The 15,019-nt window shown below is 35.1% G+C and overlaps 1 protein-coding gene across 1 annotated transcript in view; it reads right to left on the bottom strand.

The window, feature by feature from the left end:
• Positions 1 to 2,996: 2,996 nt before the first annotated feature.
• The window catches only part of grm2a (glutamate receptor, metabotropic 2a), a 69,646-nt gene continuing 57,623 nt past the window's right edge, over positions 2,997 to 15,019 (bottom strand). The window contains exons 5-7 of the mRNA XM_038279977.1: positions 12,412 to 13,475; positions 4,562 to 4,739; positions 2,997 to 3,447 (exon numbers count right to left, since the gene is read on the bottom strand). Coding sequence (XP_038135905.1) covers positions 3,374 to 3,447; positions 4,562 to 4,739; positions 12,412 to 13,475 — 1,316 coding nt within the window. The 3' untranslated portion in view covers positions 2,997 to 3,373. The remainder of the gene's footprint in view (positions 3,448 to 4,561; positions 4,740 to 12,411; positions 13,476 to 15,019) is intronic.

The raw sequence follows: 15,019 nt of genomic DNA, 5'->3' as shown, positions 1-15,019 counted from the left end.
TTCATAGCGATTTGAATGTTTTCAAACCAATTCATAATGCAAATCCATGAGGTGAAAATTATTTGGCCAAATAATGTTTAATTGAATAATTTGCTTAATCAGGAACCAATAACCTTTAGTTAAATGATTCTTTACTCTCTTTGAAATAGCTGGCAGCAAATAGAGATCAGGATTCCATTAAATGGCTTTTAGTCATAACTTGGTATTGGAAATGTAATGAGCATTTGAGGAACAAATAAACACTAATGTTATATCAGTGTTTAAACCCTTAGTGTAATAAAGCGTGTCCAATCTTCAACAACAGCTCAAAGCATTTTACTGTAGCATAGTGTACCATGTGATCCATCCTGTTAGCTTTGTCTTTACCCATCAGTAAACACATGAAATGATCAAAATCATCAAAAGAAATATTGTTTCACTAGATTCTTTCCCTAACTGTGACAGACCTTATACCTCTGTTCCTGTCCTTTTTGGAAGATTTGAGTTTTCATCCAGCAGCAGCTTACTGTAGCATGGCAGGCCCACAGCAAAGGGGGCTTTTCTTAGTCCCACGCGTCTCCAACTAAGGGAACGGCCCTTTAAGACTTTCTCCTCCAGTCCGGCTCTGTAAGTTCTGAAACTCAAAGAAATGTGTTGCAAAAAGTCTTTTTAGCAGCAGTTAGGATCTGAAAAGTCAACCATCATGGCTTATCCTGATGAAGATTCTCAGTCATCCAGGTCATAGTCATTCCGTAAAAGTTTAAAAAACAATTCACTGGACTTGGTTTCCAAAGTTTCAAGACATTTCGCTTCCCCTCCAGGAAGCTTTCTTAATTCAAATGTCTGGATCCGCAGTGAGTTTGACTTTTTATATAGACAAGGCCTTGTATTGTTTGGCAACATGCAAATTGAAACCAACGAGTGGGTTGTTTGGTTCCATTGTTAGCCTGTAATATCTGAAACCTGTCTAGGACCAGAATGTTCACATTCTGGATAAATAAAATAGGTGGTTTGAGAGGGGCGTGAAGGAAGCCATCTATGTTAAGAGAGAAAAAACAACTTTAAACAGAGGTGGTGGACTCAGATTCCAGCTTCCAAAAACTTACAATTCAGTTATAGAGACGATCCCTTCCAGGTATCACCCCTCATTGCGGATCCAGACATTTGAATTGAGAAAGCTTCCTGGAGGGGAAGCGAAACGTCTTCAAACCTTGGAAACAAAGTCCAGTGGATCGTTTTTTAAACTTTTACGGAATCATGGATCATTCTGGAAATTTTGGCCATTGGGCCTGGTGCCATGGTTTTATCCTCTTTCAATGTGAAGCTTCACGGAAAGAGAAAGGACTTCTCTGTGCTGTGGTTTTTACTGTTCTCAGCTCCATGTGGGGTCCAAGGCACACCTCATTGGGAGGCAACCTGTGGAGCCAGTTGGCTGAGAGGGGATTGCAGCGTAGAGAAGAGAGGTCTCACAGCTATTTTATGAGCAAAACTGCAACCTCTTCCCCAGTGATCATATTAAGATGAAACATGGACACTCAGTGTCCAAAATTATTATCATGGTTTATGGCACAAAACAGATATTTTCTGGCAAATAACAATAAAGTCAGCAAACTTTTCATGAGAGATATTTTTTGTAAATTGGAATGTTGCGATATGAGGGTTATATTTACTGCATGAGATATTTTTAGGGGTCCAAAACCCCCCCTTAACCCCCTACAAATGAAGCCCTTGCTTCCCTTGCTTTGGACGGTTTTGTCAAATTTTTTTCTTTATTGTGGTCATTATCAACTTCTCTTAATTTCATTGGATAAAAGAATATGGCGACAAAAACCAAGAACTGTCCTTAGGGACATTTGCAAACTTTAATACACCCTGTTAGAGTAATGGAGCTAAGGCTTTCAGTAAAAGCCCACATAAGACTTCTTTCATAATATATATATATATATATAGATAAATATATATATATATATATATATATATATATATATATATATATATATATATATATAAGAGTATATATATATAAGAGTAGAATGGCTGTACAGTTATATATGCTGGTTTGTGCAAACTTGGGACATTTAGGCTTCCTACAGTTGAACTTGAGGCTTAACCGGAGATATAGGGATCTGAATTTACCTCCAGATAGCTGATCTAATTTTTGAAAGATAAAAAAAAATGTTATTATGTCTCACAAAGAAGCATTATGTTTCATATTTTCAGTTTGAAATAAACATTTAACTTTGATATAAAATAAAATGATCTCTTTCACTATTCTGTATCAAGTAAATAGATCATTTGTTATGATTATCATAACTGACCTAAAACAGAAAAAGAATAGTATGATATAAATGTAGATAATAAAAAAAATGTTCACTGTGTACAATAGATTTAAACTTTTGTTTTGAGTTTGAGGTCTCTGGATATTTAATTTGATGTATATGTACAATAGAATAATAGCAGCATACCAGAACTCAAGTCTATTACAGAGGGTAAAAGTTTTTATTTTATGTAATTTCTCCAGTATTATTCTCCAGGATACTTTTTATTTTCTAGATGACTAAAAAAAAAACACTTCTGACACAAGATGGCAGTGCGAATCCACCAATCTGCCTTTGCTCTGTTTTCGAGCATTTTGCTTTTGGTCCCAGATAGCTGATGTAGTGTTAACGGATGACTTTAAATTATTATGATTATTATTATCATTTTTACAGGTGCTTTCTCAGATATGATAAATGGCAAATACAGACTCTGTCTTAGGAATTGTCTGAAGTGTATCTTAAATGTAAGCCGGAAGGTTTGATTTTTTATTATCTTTTTGTCTCCCTCTGATTATAAATATTCCTCATTAAAGACACTTTAAACCATTCCCAACACAAGTTACCACCACAGGTTTAATAATGAGAAAATACTTTGTTGTAGAAGGTTTTGAAGCTTTTAACCTCAATGCATACTGTAGCTATATTTAACAAATCTAAAATTTTTCCTCTAAAGGAATCACACTCAGAAACAGACTTGAGTATTTATAAAAAACACATTTTATTTACATAAATTACAAGAAAAGCACAAACTGTTCACCAGAATCTACATTAAAAACGTATCGAATATATTACATTGAACAGATTTACTATAATTTACTCAATTGTTGCAAGTAGAATCTCCAAAAAGAAAACAGGAGCTATCATTTCCTTTATTGGCATTTCCTTCAAAATTTCTACGAGTCAAAGAACAAAATGACAAAATTGGGATATCTTTACTCACAGCACTCTGAGGACAACAAAGTCACGATAGTCGCATGTTTGACCCCATCCTTATCTGAGACACCTGATTCTGGACTAGTGATTATATAACTCTCTTTACAAGAATTTGCCAAAAAGAAAATAACCCAGCCTAATGTTCACAAGGAGGATGTTGTGGAGTCCACCACCTCTCGTCCATTACACACTGTTGGAACAACATTGGAGGCTGATGCTGCAAAACAAAAATGAATGATTTAAGTTTTTTTTTTTGTAAAAATAAAACAATTCTATAGTTAATCTGTAGTGCGTACACTGGGCAGCCAGCTCCAGGCGAATATTGATCTCAAGGGCTGCCAAAAGACTCATGGTTGCTTTGTGTTTCCAGGGACTGAGATGCAATAGTCTGCTGATTCGGTAGAACTTTCTAGGGTCCCCAGAAAACATGTTCTTCTCTGACCAGAGGAGATCAAAACTGAACCTTCAGACTGATGGCACAGTTTTTGGAAAACTAAAGCTGTGCATTCATGTCTTCCTCTTCACAGTTACGTGCTTCTATATCTGTCTCTCATATAAAATCACTACATTAAAGCTTAAATCTGTAGTTGTTATTTGACAGCAGATTAAACATTTTTAACACTTTGGTCAGATTAACTATAAAGAAGGCAGAGGTGGGAGATGTGGAGCCAACAAGTCTTCTCTATGTCTTCTTCTCTATTGTATTTGTTCTGTCCAGCAACTGATCCAGGTGAGTCCAATCTACAGGATTTAGTTCACTGTGCAGGTTGGACTCACCTGGTTCAGTGGCAGAAGAAATATATGACATAGAGATGACTCGGTGACTCCACATCTCCCACCTCTGCATTAAGGTGAACTTTCTCCCAAATTAATAAGCAGCATAATAACTTAGTAATAACTTTGATTAATACCAAGCTATTTTATCCATGATTAAATAATATAAGGTAATTATCTGAGCTCTGTCTTTCTAGCATTATTTGTGTTTAATTTATGTAATTAAATGTTCCTGAGGAATGAGCTACTATGGCTTTTATGATTTTAGAGAGTTGGGGAGTTCGTCATTGAACAGTCTGATAAAATACAATGTTAAATATGTGGTTTTAAATGGTTTCAAAGATCACCCGCTCAAAATCTTGCAGGGAAAGAATACAAAATAACAATCATTCAGTTATTATTATTCAAATAATATTTCAACTCAACCTCTTAAGCAAATTCATCTGTTCAGAATCATGTTATTGGTTTAAAGGCTGAGTCATCACTCAGGGTGGAGTTTAAAACCCAGTCACACCCAGTGGTGAAATGAATTAATTATTATTTTTATCTGACAATACCTTGGGAAAAACTGGAGGCTGGACCAGTGTTGACGCTGAAGCGGGTGGTGGCCACCCGGAGGTTGCAGACATTCTTCTGAGGTTGGAAAAGGATGATGTGGATTTTTGGAGCAAAGAGGCAACCCAGGACAACCGACCCACTGAGACTGACAGAGATGCACATGGTGGTAGTCTGCACCTGTGGGATGAAAGAGCGGTGAAAATTATTCCTGTTAAACCCCAAAATAAAAAAGATAAAACAATCTGTTTAGATTTTTTTTTTTCACAAAATTGTTTGGAGATATTTGGATTGCAAAAATTCAACTCTTAAAAAAAAAAATCATAAATGCAGTGAAAAAAGCCCCAGATGTTTCAAATTTTATAATCAGAGCAAGGTGAAATAAAAGGCGGGAACAGGATGCTATCTGTGACACTGAACCACACGTTGTGATTTATACATTACTTTGTTTTGTCAATTAGCAACTTAACCCTCAGGCATTTTTGTCTCACCTTGCATGTACTGGTGTTTACACTCAATCTGCTCCAGCATTCTGCCCTTTTATCTCCTATCTAATAAGAGGATACAGCCCAGCACTATGCTGTGTGTGGCAGCTTGTTTCTATTTCACAAGAACAGCAGCAGGTGTTTGACATCACCATGAATGTTAATGCTGGTATTAAAAATGCTTTTAGTACCAAGTGTGGCAGTGTGCAACAACTGCTCTGTCACAAGGATAAAATCAGGAAAGAGGCAAGTGAACAAAAGCACAGCTTCCTTTGTATGTGAGAGAGTAAAGTTTTATGTACTTTAAGTATATGTTTGCAGTGCCAGTTAGTTACTTTACCATAAACTCAATATGGACATCACTCATGCTAATTGTTCTTTTATTCAGAGGGAAAAAATGATATAGAAACCAGCTTTAATGAATTTAAGAAAACATTTGTGGAGGCCAATTTTTAAATTCATGAAAAAGCTTCTCTGACACAAACCTGCCTCTTACATTTACTCCACATGTACTTATTTATTTTCCTTCATATAAAAGGTATCAAATTTGGATTTCAAAAGGCCTTCAGAGGTTCAGAGGAAGCTGATTCCAGAGTCAAAGTATGTTTTTATTACTGTGTCCCATTATCCATTATTTTAACTTTAAACTGGCCAGTTGGAGTTACATAATGCCTGTGGTAAACTTGTTCTTGTTTTCTGCCTCTAGATTCTTTCTCTATCGCCACTACTGAAAATGTTAGAGCCATAACAATGAAAAAAAAAAAAGTTCTACACAAGTAATATGTGTATGGTAGACTTAATGCTATATATTTAATAAAGAGCTTCGACAAACAGTCAAAGTAGGAAGATTATCTATTGATGCGAGTAGCATCCACTTGAATGCAGAAGTCAGCTACCTTGCCACAACTTTCCAGCTGATAATTCTGAATTTCAAGGGTGTTAAATGGAAATTTTGACTTTCAAGGACAAATGGAATGCACCATATCTATTTAGTTCTCATTACGTTTAAAAGGAACTGGAATGATGACCTCAGGGTCCTACCAGAAGTGTAGAAACTTAGAGTGGGGCCAGACCATTAGGAGCTTTAAAAGGTAAAGTTGGACATTTACTCTAAAACAGACAAGCTGCAAATGGATGGATGATAAAACATGAGTGATGTGTTTCCATATAGAGGTGTAAGTTAAAAGATGTGCAATCACATTTTGGGTCAGTTGAAGCCAGTTAAGAGAAAAGCAGAGACACCGACATTTTTAAGCGGACAAAGGCAGTCCTATTTAATAAAAAAAATACTTTAATAATTCCAAAGGAAAACTAAATGTTGCAGCACCTCATTGACAGATTTTCTACAAATTGTTGTACGTATTGATAGCTGTAAGCAGGAAGGATCTTCTTTATTGGTTTGTTTTTTTTACCGGATAGAGAAGTCACTGACTGAAGATAATATATTATTTAATGGTCTTTGAAAGAAGGTGGTCAATGTTGTCCATAATATTATTCAATTTGTGACTCTTTCTTATAGATATATTCATATGTTTATATAGTTATATGCTTATAGTTATATAGTTATAGTGTTTCCAAAATCAGCATAGTAAAAACAACTTGATTTTAGCTAAAAGAACTAGGTGGTGCTGTTGGATAGAACTGTTGTGTTTAACTTTTGGTCACTCAACATTTAATTAAAGCTACAGTTAAATAATTTGGGAATAGTACATTTTTCACTCCAACTTCTTGATGCTACCAAAACCATACTTGATCATTAGTGCGGCTTATCTATCTATCTATCTATCTATCTATCTATCTATCTATCTATCTATCTATCTATCTATCTATCTATCTATCTATCTATCTATCTATCTATCTATCTATCTATCTATCTATCTATCTATCTATCTATCTATCTATCTATCTATCTATCTATCTATCTATCTATCTATCTATCTATCTATCTATCTATCTATCTATCTATCTATCTATCTATCTATCTATCTATCTATCTATCTATCTATCTATCTATCTATCTATCTATCTATCTATCTATCTATCTATCTATCTATCTATCTATCTATCTATCTATCTATCTATCTATCTATGTAATCTAAGTTAATATAAATCATATGTTCACAAATTTCTGTAAAACAACTGCATTGTTAAATGGGCTTCATGATTGCATATACTGTAAACATCTGACAGGCAGTATAACCTGAATTAAACCATATTCTGATGTAGTTTAAAAATATAAATACATTTTTATCTTCTTAAAATTTTTAAGGCATTATTATAAATGATTAATCATACATGTAAATGGTCTTGTAGTTCTCCGTCTATTTTTTTTCCATATTAGTTTGAGGGAAATAAGCTGTTACTGTATATAACTGTACTTGTTTATGTAACCTATCTAGTTTGTTTTTTTATATTTACTAACCATCTAAGGCAACAGACCTTATGGGGACCGAAGACAGGTTTTAATATGGTGGACCTCAGTTTAGAGGTATGTGTGAATTACTGATAATAATTAGGATTAGGGTAAATGTCAGTGTCGGGCATAAATGCAATACCTAAAATGAATGTAAGTCAATATAAAGTCTTAATATGGAAAGAGATACAAACTTGAGCATGCGTAGATTTATACAGACACACATACGGGAGTTATTGGTAAAATAAGCTAAATTCTTTTAAACCATATTGTATGACAATTACTGTGACTTCAATGTGTTAATAAAAGTATTCAACATAATTTTTTTGTGAAAATCAATCGCTACTTAAAGTTTTGAGCTATAGAAATTCCAAATATTGATCTAAACATTAGGGGATGGGCATCTATACTAAAGTAATTACATTAGTAGCACTTTGCTGGTAAATAGTACCCGACAATGACAGTGTATATTCCCATTATGAAACATAAAAAGTATATGTTAAACATTTTGTGGAACCAGAGGATGAAATTGTACCTGAACAGCAAAATTGGTAAGAATACCAACCATACAATCTGTTTTTAAATCTTTTTACTTAGTTTGTCATTATTATTGTAATAAAACTTAATAATATAATTTTTCCCTAAATGACAGGGATAACTTCTATTAACTGTTTATAGGTGGAAACATTTTAAAGGAACAACAAACTAAATCCCCATTGAATGTCTTTTTTTCAATTATAGTAGTTATGACCTTAATTGAATGCATATTAAATAGGATTATTTAAAAAAAAAAAGACCTAAGATCACTTTGTAAATGAATCTTTTATTAAAAGTTAAAATGTTTCGTAGAGTCTAGAGTAAACTAATAAACATATAAAATGCATTATTTAAAATACATTATACTGCATATCCATGTTAAAGCTTGGATTAAACCTCTTAATTAGTTTGGCTGAGACTAAGAGATAAAGCACAAAGGATGATGTGCACATAAAAGACATGCAATATGCTCTAAATTCTAATTTAGAGTAGCTTTTTGTAAAGTCGAAGACAGTCCTGCACATGAATGAACTGTTAAGTGGTTTCAATAATTCATTAAACATTTCTTTGGAAGAGCAGCAGCCACAAACTTAGCTTGTCTTCACACATTTGGTGAGATGGTGAGCAGAACGAGGTGCACAAAATACCTTCAACTACTGATTTTCCAGTTTTGTTTTTGTTTCGCTGCTGTTTTATTGTTGTTTTTTTACACCGCCAGTTTTTTTAAGATATACATTTTAATGAAAAAATATATCACTGTTGATTCATTCATATCTGATGTATTTAAAGATTCACAAACTCAGTTTAAGATTCTCCTGTGATTTAAGTCATTCGTTAAAGTTGAAATAGATTGCAGAATGTGGTAGAATTCATGCAACTTTAAATCGTTTTCCACAACACTTTATCACTCTCTTAAAAAGATGATCAGTGTTATTATCTTTTATGAATTAAATCTGAATTATTCTTATTGGAGAGCTGTCTTGTTGCTTATTTTAACCAAAGAATGAATGATAGAGTTTTGTACTTAATATATTTGCAGTCAATTTATTTACAAGAATCAATAGTTATGATAAGAATTATTTACCTTACAACTGATAGAAAAAAAAGAACAACTAGTATAACAACTTAAAAGGATATGTTAAGTTAAAATGGGCAATCAGATTATTATTTAAGATGATTGAATGCTCAACCTTTCAGTCAAAGGTTAAAGTCATCTCTTCTAACTTTAAATATAGGTTCATTGCTTACTTTCAATTAATATTAAAAGGGAAGATTTGTGAGAGGACGAAGGGAAAATTGTGTCAAGGTGAACTGCTACTGATCCATCAACTTGGAAGAGAAACTGATCATGTGTTGTTTTGTGTCTCTCTAATCTTTGGACCTAAGAGGGTGCAGCTCCTACACTCTTGTCCCTCAGCTAAGTAGGTAGGAAAACTATTAACGCTGATTTTTTTTTTTTTCTTTTTTTTTTTTTTTTTGTCAATCTGTGTAACAGGTTTGCTTATTTGGCCTAAACTTTTGGATTATTAGATGGTTCCCCCCATTGGATCATTTCTAAATCAATTGCATATGAAGCAGAAAAGCACTAAAAATCTAATGGAAAAACAACATTTGATACAATTTAGCAGATAAACAAAAAACTAGACTTGATAAAAGGTACATGGTGCAAGAAAACAGACTAACAAGTTCCTTCGTTCTGGTTTTAACTATCTAAAAAAAAAACACACAGCACTAATGGATTACTTTTCATGTCTTTTCAATGTATCTGCCTGAGTGGCAGTTCAAATGTACCTTGGAGCTGGCTGCTTATACTGTAGGAGAAAACATACCAGAGGCCCATCAATCAGTTACATTTGGAATTTGGAAAGGACTAGCCCTCGTTGTATTTAGCAGTATTTAAGATAGAAGGAATGTCATTTATTTCTTTGTAATTTTCGAATCAACAAGACAATGTAAAAGCATAAACAACTGTACATAATGCTAAAGTCTTTGTCCCTGACTATGAGCTTCACTCCCATTCTTAAGGTTTTCAAATAGACATTCTTAAGGAACATAGTCAAGCTTACATTCAAAGTTTAACAAATCAATCACAATTTAAAGTTATGAGTATTCACATACATGAAAACTAAAAACAAATTATGTGAATGCATAATCTTCCATCTTTTGTTTCAGTTTAAATAGTGATCACATACAAGATTTTTGAATATATTTCAAGCACTTGCACAATAAGATACCCCTGTTTCCCAAGAAGCAAATAACATCTCCAATATTTCATATGATCATCAAATATGCTGTTCAAGCCTTTGTAGATTGCATTTGATAAGCTTACTAATGCTTGCCAAGTTCATTAAAATCTAATTTAAGGTTTGCACCTGGGTGTGACCACTATCGGATAAGTGTTGTAAAACTAGGAGAACACTGGTAATTTGTCACTGCCTGTAAAAACCAAAGGCATTCTGTTACTCAGTTGCTTCAGTAATTATTCATTGGTCAAAGGGGAGCTTTGCATCTTTCTAATGAGTCCATTCAAGCTGTGAATGATGTTGCCTAAAGGGTCAGAGGAAGGGTTCCTCTGAGCATCACTAAAGTCCCAGGATGGAGGGGGCACAGCTGGGACTCAGCATCCCAGTCTTTCACACTCCATTCCACACAGCTACACACAGGGACACATAGACGTTCAGTTCCCATTTAGCCCTCATGGTCTTGCCTGAATTTTCTATGTTTCTGCAGAGGCAGCTGCGTCAGGAGACATCCACCTATTTCTCCTCCTGTTTCTCTGTCATGGTTAGATCCCAGAGGGATAATCCCTCATAACTAAGGCCAGTCTTTTATGTTGTTCTTTTAATTCAGTTTCTGAATCTGTGTCAGCAGATAATATCTCAATTTCAGCGATGCATTTATGTCATTGTCTAATTGTCTGTTTTTGTGTTTTCTATTGTTAACCAGACTAAAATTACTTTATGGATAAAGGCACAATGAGTTTTGATAACTATGACAAAAAGGTGTTAAAGCGAGGCAATTCTAGGTAGGATGTCACAGAACATTCCAGTGTTTCTTTTTAACCCAATTCCCTCATCTTGGAGTGGGGCAAGTCAGAATATTTTAGGTAAGGTTCAGCTAAAAGGTTAAAAACAGTCAATATGATTCTGTCTTGATTCTGTCATCCATTAAAAATCAAGATCAGGTGGTGAAGGTAAAGGTTGAGGTTTATGACCAGCCCAATATGGGTCCTGACCAAAGCGGAATATTACCATCGTATAGCAATCCTGATGTTGTAATCTAACTCAAGAGTACACAAACTCTTTTAGTGAATCTTTGAATCTTTATGCATTATTTAAACAGAAGTAGAATGAGGTAGGAAATTAGGTAGAAGTCTAATACTAGACAACTAATGATTTTTCAGTTAAAGGAAAAAAAAAAAAAACACACCACAAATTGAATAGGCAGAAAACTAAATATTTTTGACCAGAGTGACTGTCTTGTGTAGAAGTGAAGCACTGTAAGTGGTTTTCTTTTCCACCATCTATACGTACAATATGGAGGGTAAGTTTGGCTCAAATTGCTGGAAGTTCAGCTGAAGACTATAACTCACTGAAGTGTCGAAAATTAAAGGTACAGTGGAGGGTTTTCCTTTTTTCCCAATGGATCATAAAAATAAGTGGTCCTCCTAATTGTCAATCAATCTGGTGATATGTTTGCGTAAAGCCGTCCTACGTGCTTGAGCCCATTTTAACTTACCGGTGGTGAGTCTGACATGGTGTAGAAGGTGCAAATCTTCTTTTTTGCTTAAATTGTGTCATCTTTAAATGTGTAGGGGCATAATTAAGCAGGTTTCTTTCCAGCATAATAGTTGTAATGGATCAGTCATGGGGATGCTCTAATCTGGCATAATTGGTTGTTTCACTAGGGGGCTTTGGGGGATTTCTTTAAATGTTTGACATATCTTCCATTTACTTCCATTTGCATTTACATATTTTAATGAGATTCTTTATAGTTTAGGTATTTGTGTTTTAATTTTTTTTCCACAAATGTTATACCTTCTGTGTGTTAAGCTATTTAAAAGATGTGCTTTACACCTGAAGGTAAGCTGAAGCCACTTAATTAGGAGTTTTGTTATGAGAGAAATTGGTGCTTATTGTATCATGTTTGTCAGTTTTACTCCACTCTAGGTTTCTGAGTTCAGCATACTCAGCCATAATCTCCTATCATCACATTCTGAGCAGAAAGGCTTTAATTATAATATATCCAGCACAGGAGAAGTCATTATCTGTAAGGATGAATTGCACTCAGATTTTAAGACCTAAACCAAATTATTTCAAATGTTAATTACAGCATGTGCTGCATGCAATGCAAAAAACGTGATCTCTTCTAGAAAAAGGACAACACACAAATGCAGATGTGGCCCAATTTAACTTACCCTGTAGTCGCTGGCAGTGACATAGAAAATGGGTTGGAAAGCCAGCCATATGATGCAGGTGGTGTACATTGTAAACCCAATAAACTTGGCCTCGTTGAAGTTTTCAGGGCATTTACGGGTCTTGAAGGCGTAGACTGTACAGAGGATGATGAGTATGCAATTGTAGGTGAGAGACACGAGCATGCTGGAGTCCTTGCTGTTACACTTGAGAGTCACTATGTCTCTCTTTTCAGGGCTCACTTCTTTTCTCACTCCTGGGGCCTCCACCAACATCCAGACCACCACCACAACCAGCTGGCAGGAGATCAGACCACCACAAATGGCAACCTGGGATGCTGGGCTGATAAAGCGAGGCCTCTGGGCACCATCCTTTACTCCACTGAAAATCCGAGCAATGCGATTGGTCTTGGTGAGGAGGGCTGAGTAGCATACTGCAAATGACGTTCCTAAACCTAATCGGCGCAGCGTGCATACTGCTGTGGAAGGCTTGGCTATATAGATGAATGTCATGCTGTAGCACATAAGCACCCCCAGCAGAAGAATGTAAGTAAGCTCACGTCCACTGGCCTTTACCACAGGTGTATCGTTGTTTTTAAGAAAGAGCCCAATGACAAATAGTGTACTCATCATCCCGAGACAGGAAATGGTGACAGGTCCAATGGCCCAGGCATCTTCCCAATGAATGTACTCCTCAGGTAGATCATAACAACCTGTGAGATTAGCCAAAGGCCACTCTCCAAAGCTGCAGTCAGCGCAAGTAAACTCGTCTTGAAGGTACTGATATGGCTGGCAGGGGATACATATCCAGCAGCACACGTCCCCAGGCTGCATGCTTTTGACTTCATTTTTTCTGCAGGGGTCACTACACTGGGATGTTGGTACAACTTGGCCAGCCCATGGGATCAGGCTGGTGTTTAAAATCAAGCCCTGAGCCCAGTAGCCAACTTTGCGGTAGACATAGCGGCCATCCTCTTTGTGGTAGTGGAAAATATTGTAGCGGCCAACACTGTCCCCAAAGGCATCAAATCGAACTGCGTTCTCTGTGTCAGGGGGGCGGAAAGGTGCTGTAAGGGAACATGAACAAAGATAGTTAGGTGATTGCAGAAAGACTTAGTACCAATGTCAAATACAAACTAGGACACAATTAATGAGAATTCTTAACATGTACCAGTTAAGGACTTTTCCTTTAAAATTATGTTGCAGGGAAGGGTCAATTAATGATAAAACAATTCTGAGACAGTCATCAATATAAAGGGCAGATGGAACTAATAGCAGTAATTTAATAGTAATACAATTATATGTATAATCTCTCATTTCACCCTATCAGACTCTATTAGAGGTATTTCATGTTTGTTAGTATTGACTGTAGAATAGGTCAATGCTAACTTTTTTCAACAAAATGCACAATCTTAAAATTATAAGATCTATATTGTAAAGCATGTAAGGGGTAATTTTGTGCTATATATATATATATTTAGTATCTCATCAAGAAAATACAAATCAAATATAATTGGAGAAATAAAGATCATTTTCAATAATCTCTAATTTGACTAGACCTTCAAACTTGGTCTTCAGTGTAAAAATGTATGAATAACCAACTTACTCAATTATGATTTAAAGTTTTAAAGTTTTATAAATTAAAAATTACAGGAAAGCTTACAATGTTTCAACATTTGGCACTATTTTGATTGCATATTTGAGGAGACGGTTCTTGCATAGATTAATATTCCATCCTTCCATTATCTGACACACTTTATCCCAAGTGGAATTGCGAGGGTGCTGGTGCCTATCTCCAGCTGTCTACGGGCGAGAGGCGGGGTACACCCTGGACAGGTCGACAGTCCATCACAGGGCGGACTTAATATTGATTACACTAAATGCAAATGTTAATCTATGATGTGACATGTAAAACAACCAATAGAAAACCCATGAACAGTTTTTTTTTTTTTTTTTTTTTACCTCAGGGCTTACATCACTCCTTGAAAGAATGCTACCCTGGGTGTTGAGCCATGTTGCCACATCAAAAAGTGGCTAGTGGTCAGTTTCTCTCTAAAGTTCAAATTATCACTTTAAAGTGTCTGTCAATAAACTCAAACAGTGTGTTAACTTCTTGAAGTTAACTTCTTGTTCTATTTCAACATTTCCATAAATATAAAAAATAAAATAAAATAGAAACTTTTTCAGGATGTAAAAATAATCTCTGTTTCCAATAACCAATGTGGGCTCTATAAGAACATCTTTATATATAAGAAAGATTAAGGTTTTTCTTTGTATTCTTCCTCAGATGCTCGACATGATATAAGGTAAATCTCTTCATCTCCTGAGACCATCTGCAAACATATGAGTCCATACTCTTAGCCTACAGATGAGAGTTTTACATTTTGGAGCTGATTCATGAGGAAACATAAACCACTCATTACTAACAGGGGAAAAACATGTAGTTTTTTGAGAGACATGGGAATATCTTTACGTATTACAAATAATAGAAAACATGAGCTCATATGGTAATGGTTTCTTTGACTATCTACTTTCATACAAATTAAATTCAAAGTTAAAAAAAACATTTCAACTAGATCATATTTTATATTTTTATTTATAAGGGAGGGGA

The sequence above is a fragment of the Cyprinodon tularosa genome, unplaced genomic scaffold, assembly GCF_016077235.1.
Source record: "Cyprinodon tularosa strain WSP-4 unplaced genomic scaffold, ASM1607723v1 ctg154, whole genome shotgun sequence".
Taxonomy (NCBI): domain Eukaryota; kingdom Metazoa; phylum Chordata; class Actinopteri; order Cyprinodontiformes; family Cyprinodontidae; genus Cyprinodon; species Cyprinodon tularosa.
The sequence above is the reverse complement of the archived record's forward strand: the minus strand, read 5'-3'. Positions and strand labels throughout refer to the sequence as shown.